The sequence below is a fragment of the Typha latifolia genome, chromosome 1 (assembly GCF_019914945.1).
Source record: "Typha latifolia isolate L0001 chromosome 1, TyphaL0001v2, whole genome shotgun sequence".
In the NCBI taxonomy this organism is placed as follows: domain Eukaryota; kingdom Viridiplantae; phylum Streptophyta; class Magnoliopsida; order Poales; family Typhaceae; genus Typha; species Typha latifolia.
The window spans coordinates 8,775,924-8,793,306 of record NC_133086.1 but is presented as its reverse complement, the minus strand read 5'-3'; the positions used below and the strand labels follow the sequence as shown (position 1 = coordinate 8,793,306).

Below are 17,383 nucleotides of genomic sequence, written 5' to 3'. Positions count from 1 at the left end.
ATACTCTGAAATTTGGCTCTTCTAATACCTCATGTATGTAGAAAAGCCAAATTTCAACAATAATTCTCAAACTTAGAACAATAAATACCCTATCAGTGACAAGAAAGCTTCCAAATCCCCACCCTGAAAGTATCAAAAAGACCATCCACATGACCCCTATCTACTTATCAAAATGATTCTCATCAAACCATTCCGAGAACTCCTAATACTGAGAACACATGGTATCATGAAAAACCACAAATAATTTAGAAGAGGTGGGTTTCATGTGGCTGAATTCTAAGATAGATAACCCAAATCAAAGAGATCCTACACATGCAACTTCCTGCCAAAATGAAGCATGAATAAGAATTTCATTCTTACAAAATGTATCATGAATTTGTGCATCAACCATAAAAAGTTTGAAGGTCCAAAGAGAATAAGGCAACAGTTATATGACAGCTAGAACTTTGTAGTATTTGGTGATATGCAATAACATCTGAAGTCCCTTGTGGATTTGCAATATCAGAAAAAAAAAATGTCCCACTGCATGTTTCTCTTGCCAACGTGTCTAGGGATGGCAATATGTATGCAACATTAATCCTTTATTGGAAACACTGTCTCCATGGAATGATCAGTGACCATTTGGGTGCAAGGACTAGAGCTACTGTTTTAATTTCAATGTTCCAATCGAAATTCGGAAACTAAAGCTCTACCATTCAAGAAAAACAAATACATTTAAATCAACATATATTTCCATATAAGATAACCGCAAATAAACTACAACTAGCAACAATCTTTTCAAAAATTAAGAAAATATAAAGCAAAATTTGAGAAACAAATAGCATTAGACAGTCTAAATATTGAGGCACTCAACTAGTATGGCAGAATGACTAGCCACTGTGGACTCTGATATAAGTTTGGGTCGTGAGAACAACTTCTCTGACAATATGGTTGTTGTGTACAGATTGGTTGGAAACTCATGCACTAGGACTCCGTTTTCATTAGAAATACAATAAAGTACTACAATTATGAAGCAAAGGGACTAGAAATTGCCTTGAAGTTCACGTGAGGTGATGTTATGACAAAGAACTCTCGCATGATTAACAAGATCCCACACACGCAAGTTCCCATCCATATGAAGCACGAATAACCATTGTCTTCCGCAGACTTGAGAGATCGCTATATCTTGCACAGCTCCAATAACCTTTTGCCTACAGAACTAATGATTAACATTAGGACAAGTACCTCCAATGAAAAGAAAAAGAAAATATTACAAGAGTCAATATATATGAATTTCAAGATACTGCAAATTTAAGAGGACCTTTAGAAACAAATTAAGTAACAGCTTCTGCACAACTGGATACATATATTCAAGCTAATGACATGTTAGTTCTTTACCAGAAATAAATAAAGAATCCAAGAATCAAGAATAGCTTGAGCTACCAAGGCACTCTGTAGCTCCGGGAATCACAATCACTTCAGACCTTTCTTGTGACATTTATCTCTAAATATCTCGGCATGATCAGAAAAGAAGCAATACAGACTTGCAATAGACACCATTTAAGCTTTTAAGCAAATAGGAGATAAAATAGCAATTAAAGAAATAATAGTCACAGCCATATTTTCAGCGTCATTCTTGGCCAAAAATTTAAAAGAAAAAGAAAACAACAAACATATCAAGGATGTCCATCTTGTACATATATATATATAGTCAAAAAGTACCTTGACATAAGGTTCCATAATCGGCCAATCCCAACATCATCGCGGAGCTCATTAGAGAATCCTGTGTCATAAAATAAAATAGAATTTCTGATTCAATCAGTAAACATCTAATTAGAAAAGATAATCCAAAAAGAGCAAGCTAATCAGTACATAAGCATGAAGAAAAGGATTAGATCTATATACAGCATAATCTCAAAAGTACAGGAAAACCTGGAGCATTAGGATCTAATTTTCCAAGTTGGTAGCAGCAAATTGATCCATCATGTCGCCCAGTTATGAGGCATCCTGAGGTTGCAGCAACTGCTGTTATCTTCCCATGTGGTGCATCAGCTTGAAGATTAACTTCAACTAGCTCATTTTGGGGGAAGATTGAACCAGACACATAAGGAAATGGGCTCTTCAAATTACATAAGTAAGCAACTCCTGAAATTGTTAATACATAGAGCGAGTATCGATTTTCTGCCCTCTGAACCTGAAGATACAAAGCAGTGTTTACAGTTTAGCATGAAATATATGAGAAAAAAAGGAGTCTCTTGAAGAGAGCTTCCCGTTATGAAAATATCTATAATTGATTCATCATTGGCACTAAAACAACCTCATTTTTGCATAAGAAAGCAAACGGACAGAGTGCCTCCTTGAATACAAGATGCAATCCAGTCTCAGGAAATTCTTTGCACGCAAAGAGTGCAATCACCTCAAGAACATTTGGGAGATTCTGGTGAATCCTCCTGTAATATTGAAAAAGGGAAAAATGAGAAAGAAAAGAAAGATCATAGAGTAACATCTGCATTTCTTTAAAGGCTAAAGTCACAATATATTAGCAGATAATGCCGTTTAACAAGTAGAGTTGGCACCTCACATGATTGTATGGTCCACAAAAGAATAATAAAATGGACAATCAAGAGAGAAGCTGAATAAGCAGAGAACTAAGGTAGAAGAAAGTAGGTTTACTTTTATGGCAACACATAACCTCTCATCAAGCAATATACCTTAGATATGTCTTCTGTGATTGTTTATACATTTTTTCAACTAAAATTTTAAAATCATTCTGTCATTTTAGGAGGCATTTTATGATCATTTAAGATTTATAGGGAGGAAGTCATGACAAATGAACTTGGTTATTGAGAAGCTGGACGTAAAGAAAAGGAAGTTAAAAAGATATACGAGTTTGGCTTGCTATTAACATCCTTTCCGGCTTCTACTTTTAAATTTTAATCATAAAAAGATATATGAGTTTGGAAACTTCAAGTGTGAGAAATCAGTGTCACAGAATCGACTAGAAAATATTGACACCATAGAATAATTAGGATTGTTACTTAGGTTTTCTTTTAATGAATTGTAGTGCAAATCTGGAGTGTCAGTATCTTTTTCAAATTTTATATTTTGATATTGTTTAATAAGTTCCAACTGTCCTGCACATTACTAATGCAAACTAGGATTCTAGGGTCATAACATTTTAGATAATAAAATCTTATTATATATACATATACATGCATATAAATACATATTGGTGCTTTATATTAGGTGAAATTATCATGTCATAGTCAAAATTGTCAAAATGAAGCCATAGGATCATGTTAAAAAGATGAGAGCCGTAAGTTCATAATCATTTGGAAACTTTGGTTTCAAGTTGTTTAGGTCTAAAAGTAGAGTTCATAGGATATTACAATGACCTAAACAAATTTTGTGGAGTTTTTATTGTTTTAAAAAAACTTCCAACTTACCACCTAAGCTCCCGCCTTAGATAGAATATAACTAGGCTCCGCTTAGGTCCCGCTAGGTAACCGCCTTAGCATCTCATATCATGTTTTAATATGCAAATTGACTTTGAAATTCAAAACTATTGTACATGTTGATGAATTAGCAAATTTGAATAGCTTACTATAGTTCTTAATAAGAATACATTAATATATTTATTTAGATTGTAGATATTAATTTTAATTTTTCTCTAACTATTATTTCTTTATTTGCTTATTCATTAACCATCTTGAATTTTGCGGTGCCCCGCCTAGGCACTACATGATCCCTTATCCACCCGTTTATTGCCTACAGTCTTTTAAAACCTCAGTAGTTTTGTTTTCTTTTTTATCTTTCACATTTTTTTCCCTTTCTTTACTCTTTTCATTTATTCTATGTAGATTTCAAAAGAGTTTTACCTTAAATAAATCAATGGTATTTTCCTAGTCCTCATTAAATCCTGTCCATTTGATGCCTTGATGGTGCTTTATTTATCCCTTTGTCAAAATTTTGCACTTAAGCCAGACTCAAATAGCAACAATTTGACAGTGTCAAATTGCAACCCTCCATCAATGTCTTGAAACTTGTCCAATCACTAAACATACTCACAAAGATAATTATTTATCAAATATACTGAATCCCACCAACCCATGGACTACAGCAACATTAGTTCAACACTATTTACATCAAAACAACATTGAACGATCCTACACCAGAGACATTGCACAATGCACAGAAGACTGGACAAAAGAGAAAACAGTTCCAGATGACTCAAGAGACAAAAGAAATAGATGTCTCATGAGCTCCTATCAGTCAGTATCTAGGGAGTGCAGGACATACACAACCTTACCCTCATTTCTGTATAGAATGTCTCCGATTTACAGGACTTGAAACTGCAACACTAGAGGAATGAACAATGATAAGCTAAAAGAAAAACTCCGTTCAATCTCACTGAAGCCAAATTTCAAGAAATTAAAGCAATTTTGAAGCTAGAGGAACCACATGAAGCTAAAGGTATCAGTAAAGGATTAATTCTGAAGCCATAAAATTACTGTGTATTAGTTCACCGTTTCTTCTTGATTCTTTTTTCATACCTATAATTTTGTCCATGATTACCGGAGTTCGTGTCAGAGTCTAAGCAAAAAGTTTAACAGAGGCCCCAAACTGGTTAGATCAAGTTCATGACATAGCAACTAGCAACTAAAAAACTACTGCAGCAAGATGATAGAGTCCCTTGTAGATACAAAACTTAAGTACCAACTAGTACACCTTTGAATATTAAGAAAAAACAAAAACAAAAATCCCCTAATCTAAGAACAACCCAAAAAGCTAGCGGTAAAGATAAATCACACTCTGCTCCAATTCTTGATCGCTTTAGTAGATAAAATAAGTCCAAATCCATATGTAAAGCACAGGACAAGGAGCGGAGAAAGGAAGGAGATACCAAATGAAGTAAGCCTGAGGGTCGTCGACGATGACGTGGCATCCTGAAGCGTTGCGAACGGGCAAGGGGTTGGAGGGAGGCGGCGGAGGCGGCGACGATGAGGTGGAGGAGGGGACGGTAACCTCAACCCAGCGGACCCTGTCGCTTCCCGGTAAGGGGACCTCGACGCCGCCGAGAGGTCGGGCCGCGGCCGCCATTGCGACGAGGAGGAGGAGGGGAAGCGGGGAGAGGAGGAAGGGTTTTGGGAGGGGGTTTGAACGGAGGAGAGGGGACGAAGTACCTCGAGGGTCTAGTTCTAAAGGCTTTGGGCCAGCTTTTGTGGAGGTTTTGGAGTTTTTTTTTTTTAAACCAAAATAGCTGTTTAGGTAAATACGAAAAGGAATCTATTTTATTATAGCCTTAACTATTACACATAGGGTTGTTTGGTTTCTTATATTTAAAAAAAAAAAAATATATATATATATATATATTAAAAAATACAGGTTTCTCTAGATATTGTATATAGATAAACAAATTAATTATTTGGTTAATTGTATTTTATAATGTTGTATTTTTTAAATACATGTTTGATTTGTTATACTTTATAATAATATATTTGGTAAACAAGTGTTTGGTTAGTTGTATTTCATAATACTATTTTGACATTATAATTATATATATTTTTTATGAATTTTCTATATCTAAGAATGTAGAATACTGTTATGAACCGGTTTGATCCGATCCATAATGGTTCTAGACTAGATTACAAACGTAACTATCGAAGGAAGCTGCGGATAATCTAATCCTTCGATCTACCTAAATTTTGGATATGTTGTCACCCTTGAAAAGAGATTTCCAACGAATCTAAGATCACATGGCTAGCTGGCATGGTAGGCCCCGCACTGCCATCGTTTTCCCTCCTCCCCACTGTCTCTTTCTCTTTTTCTTCTCTCCACTTTCTCTCTTTCAATCTCTCTCACTCTCCTCTTTCCCTCAAACTCTCTCTCTCTCTCTCTCTCTCGTTGCTACCATCTCCGACCCACCGTCGCCGCCGCCGTGCTACCAACGCTGGTGTGCTTCCTCCTTCCTCCTCTTCCTTCTTCTTTCTGTATCTCTATATCCCTTTCTCTTTCTCTTTCTTTTTAAATAAAAAGAAATAAACCTTTCTCCTTATGTTATAACTAGCATTTTATGATAATAATATGTTATATTTGAATCGTACCTATAATGTGGATCAGATTATGTACAAAATAAAAGAAGTGATTCTAAACTTAATAAACTTTTATATTCTATTTGAACTAATTCTAATTGGATAAACGACCAACTAATATTATATAAATATTTTCAGACTTCGAACCCCTTTATTTGAGACCCCGTGGATATTGCTAGTAATGAGTTGTCACTCGGTTAATTGACAGATGTGAGAGATATGTGGTTTGCGTCTTCTGATCAGATGTGAGTAGTCTTATCCCTTAGACGCATTTATCAAATTAGGATATATGTATAATTATGTATATGCATGTTTTGGCTTCCAGCATAATTATATGATCTTATTTAGATATTATTTCAATTGAGTATATTTTATAATGCATTTGATTAGACTGATCTCGGATATTGATACATTTAATTATGGTCTTTTCTTATTACATTAGTTATTTATTTTTATTAAAATAAATTAGGTAGCGTTCGAACGTTAAAGAGGTTATGTTTGAACGCCCTTGTGAACGTCTGCATTAGGTTCACAAAAATATAGAACGCAAAATGTGTATTTAAACGCGGTCGGATGTGTTCGAACACCTGCATTGCGTTCACACATATAGAGAACGTCTTTTGTGCGTTCGAACGCGAGAGAGAGAGAGAAAGAAAAGGAAAGAGAGGGGGAATGAGGGATCTCACCGGCGGCGGTGACTTCGGGGAGGTGGCGGCGGGTCAACGTCGGCAACGAGGAGAGGAAGGAGTGCAAGAGAGTGTAGTAGAGAGAGAGTAGAGTGAGAAGGTGACCAAGAGAGAGATAGAGAGAGAGAGAGAGAGAGATAGAGAGAGAGATTTAAAGAAAGAAAGAGGGAATGTGGTGGAGGAGGGGTAGCGGCAGCACCGGGGCCCACCGCGGCCAGCTAGTTGCAGCCCATTGGCTGCGGCAGCGGCAGTGGGCGCATGGCGCCCCCACCACGCAAGCTGCATTACCAGCTTGCATGGGCACGAGGCCGGCCATGTCGTGCCCAAAATTAATTAATTTTTTTTTAGGGTTGGGTTGTTACAAAACGCCACCAAGATCTGCTCCAAGCTGTCGCGCTACTGAGCTGCTTTTTTAATCTAACTGCACCATCGAGCCATCAACTGAGTCGAGCTAAATCACCAAGTCACCAAACAATTTCGACCCTGCTCCTCTAAGCCAATCGCACTGCTACAATATTTCTTGGGGTTGGACTTGAACCCATGATCTCTTTGATCACGAAAAAGGTACCCACCAACTCTACCATAGTTGGTTGGTAAAGTTGAATCTGTTTAAGTTGAAGTTTTAATATAATGCCAAAACTATAAATAAGAAAAAAATTTAAAATGTTTAGCATATTTAGCTTCTATTTATTTGTAAAATATTATGTAAATGCTGATCATCTTCAAAGTTATAAAAAAGTTAGAACAATGATAATTACATGCCCACTATTGTAATTGTAGAAGAGTCTCCACATGCTTACTTATGTAAATAGTCTATTTTGAATCCACTTCATAAATGCAACAAAAGAAGAAGAAGAAAAAAATCCCAACTATTTAGTATCTTACATTAAAACTAAAAGCCATAAGAAGATCAACTGTTTATTTTAAATAAGATACAAACTTATCAACATTTTATAGGAAGACTTGATGAGTCCACTGTCACAATAAACTTAGCATTTTATATATTTATATATTTTTATTTTGAGCCCAAGAGTTAACAACCGACGTGTTAGGAGGAGACCAAGATACTAATTTTTAAGGGGGCGGATCATTTCGACAAATAAGTTTTGAGGCCCAATACAAGGCTAACATCTGACAAGATCACAAGAACGATTCATTGTACCCGACAATCTCACCGCCCGTTTTGCTATCTACTCAAAATATTACTATTTGCATCTGGTAATATAATTTGGTACATATTTGTTTCGCAGACCAATTCTCTCCCCACTGCACATGGAAGAGAAGGGAGAAAGCAACGCTCTGAGCGCATCCTATCTCTCTGTCTGACAGTCCTCCCCCCTAGAGGAGGATCGAGCCAGAGAAGAAAGAGATCGGTCACTCCTCTATCTCTTTCGGTGGACCTCGAGGCGCGTCATCGGCTTTCCGGAGCTGGATTTGGTTCAGGTAGCCGGGATGATTGTTTTTTCTTTCTTTTTTATAATTTCAAACGAGTTTTTGATCAATCTGTGATTCGTTTGCCGGATCTAGGCGTGTCGCGCCTGAAAGTGTGCATCTTTGTATTCTGTTATGATAGAATTTAAATGGAAGGTAGTTATTTGTTATTCCAACTGGTATAGAGGTACAAGGCCTTATTTTTATTCTTCTTACTATTAATACAAATCCAATACTTGTAATAATTTGAAGTCATTAGGATGAGGAAATGATGCTTTGTTCTGTTTGCACATGAACAATGAAAGCAATATTGGAATTCTACAAGCTTCGATTTAGTTCTTGGTGGAAGCCAAGAAAAAGGAACCAGTAGGGTCTCGCATAGATCCTGATTTTGTTGGATTTCCTTATTATCAGAAGTCTCCTCTTTTCTTGACCATGCAGCTCCCGATTCTTTCTTTTTGGGTCATCTAAGGATCTCTATTAAGTTATCTCCCAATGGGGGTTGTTTTCCGCACTTCTTTGAAAATGTACTCATAGTCGACCAAGGCATCTCTGCATTGGTAGATACTCCTCATGCCTAATTTGCCTGGATGACGCATCTGATTTTACATCCCACTTTTCTTGTGAGAGTCAATTGAATTCGTATTTGGCTTTCTGATTTTGATAAATGAGCTCCATCACCAACAATATGCACTCTATTCGTGCCCCTAAGATTCCAGATGACGTGAGTAAACTTGCAAAGTGGTTCTGAGAGCTAATTGGAGCTTGTGAGGTCCTATATATACAGTATGCCTCTTCTGTTCAGATATTTCGCATTAACATTGTCAATAGCATTATTGGTTGATTTAAGACTATATATAAAGTTTATTATATGTCGTTAGTTTCATATAGACAACAACCTTAACATGATGTATAACTACCATTCTTTCTTTCCTTGAGTTCCTTCTCATCAGTTTCAATTTTCCATAGGAAGATCAATATCTCTTAATTTTATTATATCCCTTTACAAGTTCTTCTCTGTTGTATCTCTCACCTTCCTTTCATGACAGCATTCATCTTCTGCTCTCCATGGGTTTAAATATCTGAAGATGCTCATCATCTATGTCTGTGACCTCCATGCTTAAGTGAGATGCTGTTAGCTTTCATGAGATTGACAGGAGAAAGACATTATATATTAGGCTAGACCTGTACCGTGCCCTTTATTAAGAACCGGACAATGTCTTAAAGTCTACAAAAATGGAGATTTCATTTATTTGTGGCATTGGCATGTATTTGGACACTTTCAAACTGTAACCCTCAAGTTCTGAAGGTTCCTAGTCGGAGATATTTGTTATAACTTTTTGCACCTCAAGTGGTTAAGTGGACAGAATGATCAACTAACTAAGCTATCAACATTCATACTTATGATTTTTGAAAGCTCATGTCACAGTAGCTTTGGAACTGATGGCGTTATTTCATGCGGCAGCTTAGCTGGATTGCTTTCTTACACTGCTCAAAATTCTACTTATGTTACACTGCCAAAAGTATTGATCATTTTTAGCAGTTTGAGATAGTAAATACATGTTATTGCACTTGTTTAGTATGTATGAATTTGTCTTTGCCATATGACATGGCGATTGAAGCATGTTTTCATGAAGTATTATCTCTTTGCCATATGCACTGGTGTATTCTGTTTTTACATCCTTATGACGGGTCGGATGTAAATTTTACTTATTTTCCAGTGGCGGCATACATGCAGTTTCATTATTTTCTGCCATATCTTAGATATGTCTACCTGCATCGCAATTCTAGTCCACACTGTTCTGACACACAATTGTATTGTCCTCAGTTTTCCCTCCTTTGCAGTTTAAGCTTCGCAACCGTTAAAAAATCATTACTTCAGGGTTGACACACAATTATATTTACGGAATCCTATGTTTTCTGACAACAGGAACAGAATCATTGACTCAAATGCAGTCAAATCTGGAAGATGTTCTCCCTAAACCTAAGAAAGATATTTCTAAATCTCCACGACCTTCCAAAAAGAGCCGAAAAGTCTCCCTAGACATTTCTGAGGTTGATAAAGAGGAAGATAAATATTATATTTCCACTGAAGATGCATCAAATCAGCTGGCGACTTACAACCCTGATGCAAATGATAAAAGTCAAGATGCTGTAGCAGTTACTGATAATGTAGAGAATCCTGATTCATCCTCCCGAAGCCTCTTACCATCAAATTCGTCTAGCCGAGTTTTGCCTTCCATTGGGGCATTCACAGTACAATGCGCAGATTGTTTTAAGTGGAGGCTTATTCCGACAAAAGAGCAGTACGAAGAAATACGTGAGAGCATTCTGGAAGAACCTTTTAGATGTGAACGAGCTCGTGAATGGCGCCCTGATATATCATGTGAAGATCCAACAGATATATCACAGGATGGCAGTAGGCTCTGGGCAATTGACAAACCCAATATTGCTCAGCCCCCTCCTGGTTGGGAGAGATTGCTTAGAATCAGAGGTGAAGGCAGCACCAAGTTCGCAGATGTGTACGTAGTTCTACTCCTTGTAATAGCTTCACTTGTCAAATTTAATTGTTTAACCAATGATCGTCTTCCTTATGTCGGGTTGAAAATTCTATAGTGGCAAGTTGGCAACATTCAAAACAGATCCTTTATATCTTAAGGATTTGGATTGCTATATTGATCCTTTTCTGGAATCTGTTTCATTGATGGCCATGCCTTTCGCCAATTTTAGAACCATCAAATCTTCTTGGACTGCAAATCTTCTAAACCTCCTTTCCTTCTCTCCTCCTTGTTGAACCTTCAATATATATTAAACTTTGGAGTTGATTGCAGAAGTACTTGAGGAAAAATGAAGTTGCTGCGATTAATAAATGGAGTTTCAAAAGAGAAGCATGAATATCACAATGTTATAATTCAGCCTAATGTGTAATGATGGTAAAAGTAACATGAAATCATTTTAATGTTGAAGTTTATCATTATTATCATAAGTATTTAAATCCTACCCTGAAAGTTATTAAAACGAAAAAGAAGTTGATTTATAATTACTATGTTATTACATGGATAGCCTTGTTGGTCGACACGCCCCGTGTCAACCAGCATGCGTGTCGTGTCGAGCTATGCCGGTCATTATGCCATTGTGGAGCCTTTTTTTTAAATTTATTATATTTTCATCAATCATTATCAAATCAACAAATTAATTAATCATTTAGAATACTTAGATAAAATTGATGATAATGATAATGATGATGGTGATAGTGATAATAATGAAACTCCGTCTGGTAGCAGTGATGATGGAAATAAGGCATGCGTCTCTGTTACACAACATTCTCAAAGAATTATTATTTTTATAGAGGACTTGAGTTTGTAGGTAGCAGGATATTATGAGAGGTGCACCCACAGGATGGTATGAGTTTATTATAATTGCCATCATATCAATTACACTCACCATAGTTAGAACATTATTATTATACTCTATATCCACAATCTGCATATGTTTATAGTTTGTCTGCGCCTCTGTCAGTGCTGTTCATTCTCGTGTATGTTCAATGTCCATATCATATTATAGGGAAATTATAAAATTTCTATTTGTATGAATAATACGTGAGATATTACAATGAACAATACTATTAGTGAATGTGTTTTTAAGAATATCGACAGTATTTAATACAACATTTTCGTGTTATTCTTGTGCCGGCAAATGAAGTCTTTGATTCTCATCATTTTACATTCAACTAGATACTAGTTTTAATTATTAAACTATTATCAATTAATATTATGTGTTTAATTATATTATGAAGTGTTCAATCATTAATATTAATTTTAATGAATATCTTAAATCAGAGTATGTGTTAGATAATATTATTATTTAACTATTGCTTTATCTTTAATAAAATAGGTCATTTATAAAAAATAATCTAAAGGTAAAATATTATAATGTAGGTTTTAAACTTTTAGTGTATATATTTATTAAAAACTAAATATTGACATATCGAACACTTAAAAACATTTTTAAATATCCTAAAAAGTTTATTGAAGATCAATTGGCACACAAGGGTGTGTCATTAGAACGGCGGGTCGTGTCGAGACGTGCCGTGCCGTTGGTGGCACGGCACGGCACGTGTCACTGGTATGATCATCGTTGTTATCAGCTTATTATTCCTCCAGCAAGTAATTATCTCTTTTTTTCTTGACTGAGAATCTAACATCCATTTAGAATTGCTGATGTCGGTTAAGTATATCATCCTTGCCGAACTGAAACAATCAGTTGTTTTCCTGCACCACTAGGCCAAGCTAATGAAGAATCTCAGTTTTCGTTCAGAGTTAGAAGTGAGAATTGACTTGCAATACTTTGGAACATGTATCTATTTTTATCTTTTGAGGTACCTTCTTTTATCATTTTATGATTGGTTGAGAATCATAGATGTGGGCATCACTATGGAGACTTAAATCCTTAGTACAACTGCAGTCTATATCAGCTTTGTTATTTGGGGCTCACGGATAGTTTGATCTGCATATGCACTCTTTACTTTTTGGCATAAATTTTCAGGTACTTCGTGTAAAATCATAGGCCAATTCTAAACTTCCCTTCTCTATGAGGTTACAGGTTCCCAAACAGAGCCTTTTATATCTCAAGGATTCCGGTTGGTTATATTAATCATTTCTGCCAAATGGACATTCACTTCTAATGAGGGCCACATCCTTTTAGCAACATCAAGTGTTCTTGGATTGCAGATGTGTTGGACTTCTTTGGTCTTCCCAACACAACATCTGGTGGCAGCTTAATTAATTAGACTTTGAAGTCGATCACTGAAATACTTTCAGAAAAAGTATAGTTGTGGTAGTTCATCATTGAATTTAGAAGGGCTCATTCCACTTAGACTTTCTGAACTATCACCAAATTTCATATAACTCTTGAATTATTTTTTATCCACAAAGACCACTGAACTAAGAAAATTTTTAGTCCAGGGAGCTTATGTAGTTAGTTAGTTACTTAGTTCAGAGGAGTTTTTTTGGATGAAAAAGAGTTCAGAGAGATGTGGAAAACAATAATAGTTTAGGGGTGTAGGTAAAATTATCCTAATTTAGAAAGAGTGGCATGAGTATCGTAGCATAGTGTCGTTGTTGTAGAGTGATAGGAAAAGTAGCGTGCCCTCTTTCTTTTTGAAACGTTAAACTTGTCGTTCCTTTTGTAATTTATAAACATCTCTAAACTAACACAAAGGTCATTTGGAACTAAGTATGCTTGGAGATGAACTTGTGATAGGCGATAGGTATTGCAGGCTGTCATAAGTCATCAATCATCCTTAATTACCACTGTTGATGATTTCTTATGGTTTATCTATCCAAAAGAATGCAAAGCCAGTTATGGAACTTCGAGTTTAAGTTACCACTGTTGTTTATTTAAGATTGCACCCCTTGTATATATATATATACACACACACTAATTTGCTTCTTAAAAAGTTTGTGCTGTCTTTATTGTGCAACTTGATATAAATTTGTTGGCATAAACTTTTCAGGTATTATTCTTCTCCCACTGGAAAGAAACTAAGGTCTATGGTCGAAGTTCAAAAGTATGTTAGCTTACGTACCCATTCTTACCTTATCTTTTTACTACTTTATACAATTGCTTTTGAAGACTAGGCATTAAGAAGTAAGAACAGCTCTTTAGTGTATCATTAATTTCGCCTTGCACAAGATCCGGTGTACTTAAAGTTGATTTGGACTGATTTCTTATCTTCTTTAACAACATGTAGGTATTTGATGGAAAATCCGGAGTACATTAGACAAGGTGTACATTTATCTAAATTTTCATTCCAGATTCCTAAACCTCTGCAAGAGAACTATGTGAGAAAGCGCACCCCACATCAGTCAACTCCTAGTGATGGGGCTGATCCAGGATTGCCAAAGACTCTTGAACCAGAAGAAGGTTTGTACCTCAAGTGAAAGTTATGGCATGCTTAATAGTTATGATTGAGACAAATGATCTAATGATTGAGTGTTGTACATGTCCATGCTTCAGTGCGTCCCTTATCTTGGGCTGCGCCCCCTACATGCAGAGAGCTTCAGATGGGCGAACAAGCTTCTTTGTCTTCATCCTTTGAGGCCCCACCCTACTTTGGGCAAGTTGAACGTTCAACACCGCCAGCGAAGAGGAAAAAATTGAAGACTACACCCAGAAAAATGCAAAACAGTCCTGTCTGCGATCAGCTGAACATCAAGTTAGAAGACACTCCACAGTCCAGAAACACTTCTTTCGGGCTGTAATCGTTTTAATCCTACTCTTCCATTCTTCTTTTGTTTGTGGGCTTCTTGTTTGCTGTGACCTTTCTGTAAAGGGGAGAGGGAGGAACAATATGTATTGGTATATATACCATTTTCTGTAAGCTTGAATATGCAGTACACAAAAAGTTCTGCAATAGATGGATAACAACATAGATGAATGTGAAATTATTAAAGAGTTTAAATGCTGTTTCAAGGCTGCTGCATCTATGCTTTCAAGAGAATTGGACTTGTATATTTCCTCTCTTCATCTGGAGTACCATACCAACACAATTATATACAAGTCTGTGTTTAATTGTTCAACTAAATTAGTGGTTCAGAATTTTTTTAGGGATATGTCCCAGTTTTAATTATTTGATGCTAAAAAAAATCTAGATTGCCGTGTGGCCTGAGAACATCAATCTGTGACAGGTATGAGAAAAAAAAATCTAATCCAATATCCAGCCGGATATGCACAGTGTATATGTGAATATCAGAATAAGATATGAATATAATTAGAGTAATGGTAAGGTATCGAAAATTTTGAGAAGATAATAGGTGTTAAGACTATACTTATGACCAAGTCTTAGATATGAGATAGAAATGCCTCTTCGCATATGGATATGAGTCAAAGGTTAGGCAAATCTACATTCAATATTCAACAAAACTTGGATAAGATTAATGAGGATAAGATGTAACCCATTTTTAACTAAGCTCTCTCTCTCTCTCTCTCTCTATTGCTTAGTTCATGCATGATCTGATAAATATTATCTGTTACTGATAGACGCTGGACTCACACTTCTCTACTCAATCCTCTCTCGTCCTCCTCTCTCTCTTAGTTGACTTGTCTCACTATTCTTGTAAGCTCTATCCATTGACCTCTAATGGAACCTTCCTATTCTCCAGAGAAGAAGCAAAAAGTTGGCAATGGAAGGAGATATCATTGTCTTTCCCTGCTATGTCACCGGCCATGGCTTCCTTCCTCTTACTTTCTCCACGTGATTTTACTTCTCTGTTCCTTTGATACAACCACAGTAACAGCAATCTTAAGCCTCAGGGGTCATTAATTATTGGGACCTCTTGCATACTATGTTAATGCACGTCTGCTCTTAAAATCTTAAGCTGATAAAGAATGGTGATTTTAACTCTTTACTGTTCTAATTAATAGCTGGTAACTCGGTCTAAAATTCAAATGAACTTACTAAAATCTGAACCGCTGTATTAGTTTAAGAATCTCCATAATAATATGCTATGATTCTCTTGCAAGTATGTGATCTTTGACCCTCGTTTAGAATCCTTTCTCTTTTCTTTTGTGATTAAAGCATATTATATATAGGAATTTTCAGTTTTGGCAACAACACAACCATGCCAGCAACGTAAGGAAAGGAAAGGAAAAGACAGCCATGCACTATTCACTTCTTTCCACGAATAGTATAAAAATTTATCCGTCCTTATCCTCCGTTATCCTACCGAGATTTTGTAACAAAGACGCGGTCATATTATTATCCATCTCCATTAATGAATCGAACTCGACAGTCGACATTTATCTCAACCTTATTCCGTTTTATTCTGATGGCGGCTTCATCGAAGGAGAAGGTTGGTGACGACGAAAGGAAGCAGCGCCTCGTCTTCGCCTACTACGTTACCGGCCATGTTTTTGGCCACGCCACTCGTGTGGTTGCCGTAAATCCTCTCCCTATTTCCACAAAGATCTAGATGCAATCTGGTGAACTTTTTGGTCAGATAGTTTCGCTTTAGTTTTTGATATACCGGTCGTCTCCGTTTCTAAAGTGGATTTTTTTTCCTCTTTTAATTATAAATTGAGATATACTATTACCACCAGGGTCCAGGGTGGTGCCCTTCGTTTATCCAACGTAGATCCCAAATTGATATCTTCGTATAGTTTATCCTATGTTATCCTTTTAGTTTATCCTCTTGCAATATAATATTTTTTAATTATGCTGATGTCTTCTAGGATTGACTCTTGCAAAGAGGGCTAGTTTGGTCAAAACTTATTTTAGGTTTGCAGCTCAGACATTTATATAAGCAGTGGGTGTGCCATATACTTTTTGGTTATACTATATACCTATAAAATCTAGGATTATAACAAATTCTAACAGCATCAGTATTTAGTAAAAATATTATTAAATTAATATAAATTTTAGTTATACTATATACCTATAAAATATATAATTATAATAAATTTCAACAGCATCCGCATTAGATAATATGCTTGAGGGGTGCCTTTTGAGATGAGTGCTAGTTTGGTCAAAATTTATTGTAGCATATATTTTTTTGGTTTATACTATATACCTATAAAATATATGATTGTAACGAGTAGATCTTTACTATTACGACTATAAGGTGGAATTCATTTGCAAAATATTCATGAAAGTGACACTATTTTACTAGATTACTTATTCTGCAATAAAAGTGGAATCATTGGACAACAAGTTTCAGGATCACGAGGCAGCACGAGAATTAAAGCTTGCTTAGGCTTCAAGTAGTACTATGAATGCGGTTATTCGCGCCTCAATTTTGGGAACGATTGAACTAGAACAATAAATGTTAAAGCGAGAAGCTTTTGCAATTTGCATTTGAGAGGGTTTCTATTCCCGACGAATTCGCAGAAAGAAGACGTAACTCTTTACGCTATCTCCTGCCCTCGTCGTCTTCATATTGTCATCTTGGCTCTTGGTCCTCTCGGGTTTTGGGTTTTTTTTTTCTTTCTCTCTTCCTCTTCCTCTTCCTCTTCCTGCTCTGTTTGTTTGATCTGGAGTAAAATAAAAGAAGGATCTTTATCGATATAGAAGTATGAGGATTACGGATAGAGATGATGGGGTCTGCGCATCTCGGGAGCACCTCGTCTTCGCCTACTACGTCACCGGGCATGGATTCGGCCACGCCACCCGAGTCGTCGAGGTGCTTAACCATCCTA

The 17,383-nt window shown here is 36.3% G+C and overlaps 3 protein-coding genes across 4 annotated transcripts in view; 2 read left to right on the top strand and 1 right to left on the bottom strand.

The window, feature by feature from the left end:
• Positions 1-5,177, bottom strand: part of LOC140795718 (nuclear pore complex protein NUP160) — a 49,937-nt gene extending 44,760 nt beyond the window's left edge. For both annotated transcript variants that reach the window (XM_073148450.1, XM_073148459.1), the window contains exons 1-5: positions 4,883-5,177; positions 2,297-2,429; positions 1,912-2,173; positions 1,702-1,762; positions 1,033-1,190 (exon numbers count right to left, since the gene is read on the bottom strand). In XM_073148450.1, the coding sequence (XP_073004551.1) occupies positions 1,033-1,190; positions 1,702-1,762; positions 1,912-2,173; positions 2,297-2,429; positions 4,883-5,079 (811 nt within the window). In that variant the 5' untranslated portion in view covers positions 5,080-5,177. The remainder of the gene's footprint in view (positions 1-1,032; positions 1,191-1,701; positions 1,763-1,911; positions 2,174-2,296; positions 2,430-4,882) is intronic.
• A 2,832-nt stretch (positions 5,178-8,009) lies between these two features.
• On the top strand, positions 8,010-14,651 carry LOC140799074 (methyl-CpG-binding domain-containing protein 2-like). The gene is made up of 5 exons (XM_073153220.1): positions 8,010-8,200; positions 10,119-10,710; positions 13,704-13,757; positions 13,941-14,113; positions 14,207-14,651. Exons 2-5 carry the CDS (start codon positions 10,139-10,141, stop codon positions 14,449-14,451), a joined length of 1,044 nt encoding a protein of 347 aa, XP_073009321.1. The 5' UTR covers positions 8,010-8,200; positions 10,119-10,138; the 3' UTR covers positions 14,452-14,651.
• Positions 14,652-17,038: 2,387 nt separating this feature from the next.
• The window catches only part of LOC140796033 (L-arabinokinase-like), a 49,001-nt gene continuing 48,656 nt past the window's right edge, over positions 17,039-17,383 (top strand). Inside the window, exon 1 of the mRNA XM_073148909.1 lies at positions 17,039-17,367. Within this exon, the coding sequence (XP_073005010.1) occupies positions 17,260-17,367 (108 nt within the window). The 5' untranslated portion in view covers positions 17,039-17,259. The remainder of the gene's footprint in view (positions 17,368-17,383) is intronic.

Excerpts from the sequence above, each read along its gene's own strand:
- LOC140799074 (XM_073153220.1), top strand. The coding sequence starts at position 10,139 with ATGCAGTCAAATCTGGAAGATGTTCTCCCTAAACCTAAGAAAGATATT. Across the intron at positions 10,711-13,703 it reads AGCACCAAGTTCGCAGATGT|GTATTATTCTTCTCCCACTG; the intron begins GTACGTAGTTCT and ends TAAACTTTTCAG. Across the intron at positions 13,758-13,940 it reads TCTATGGTCGAAGTTCAAAA|GTATTTGATGGAAAATCCGG; the intron begins GTATGTTAGCTT and ends AACAACATGTAG.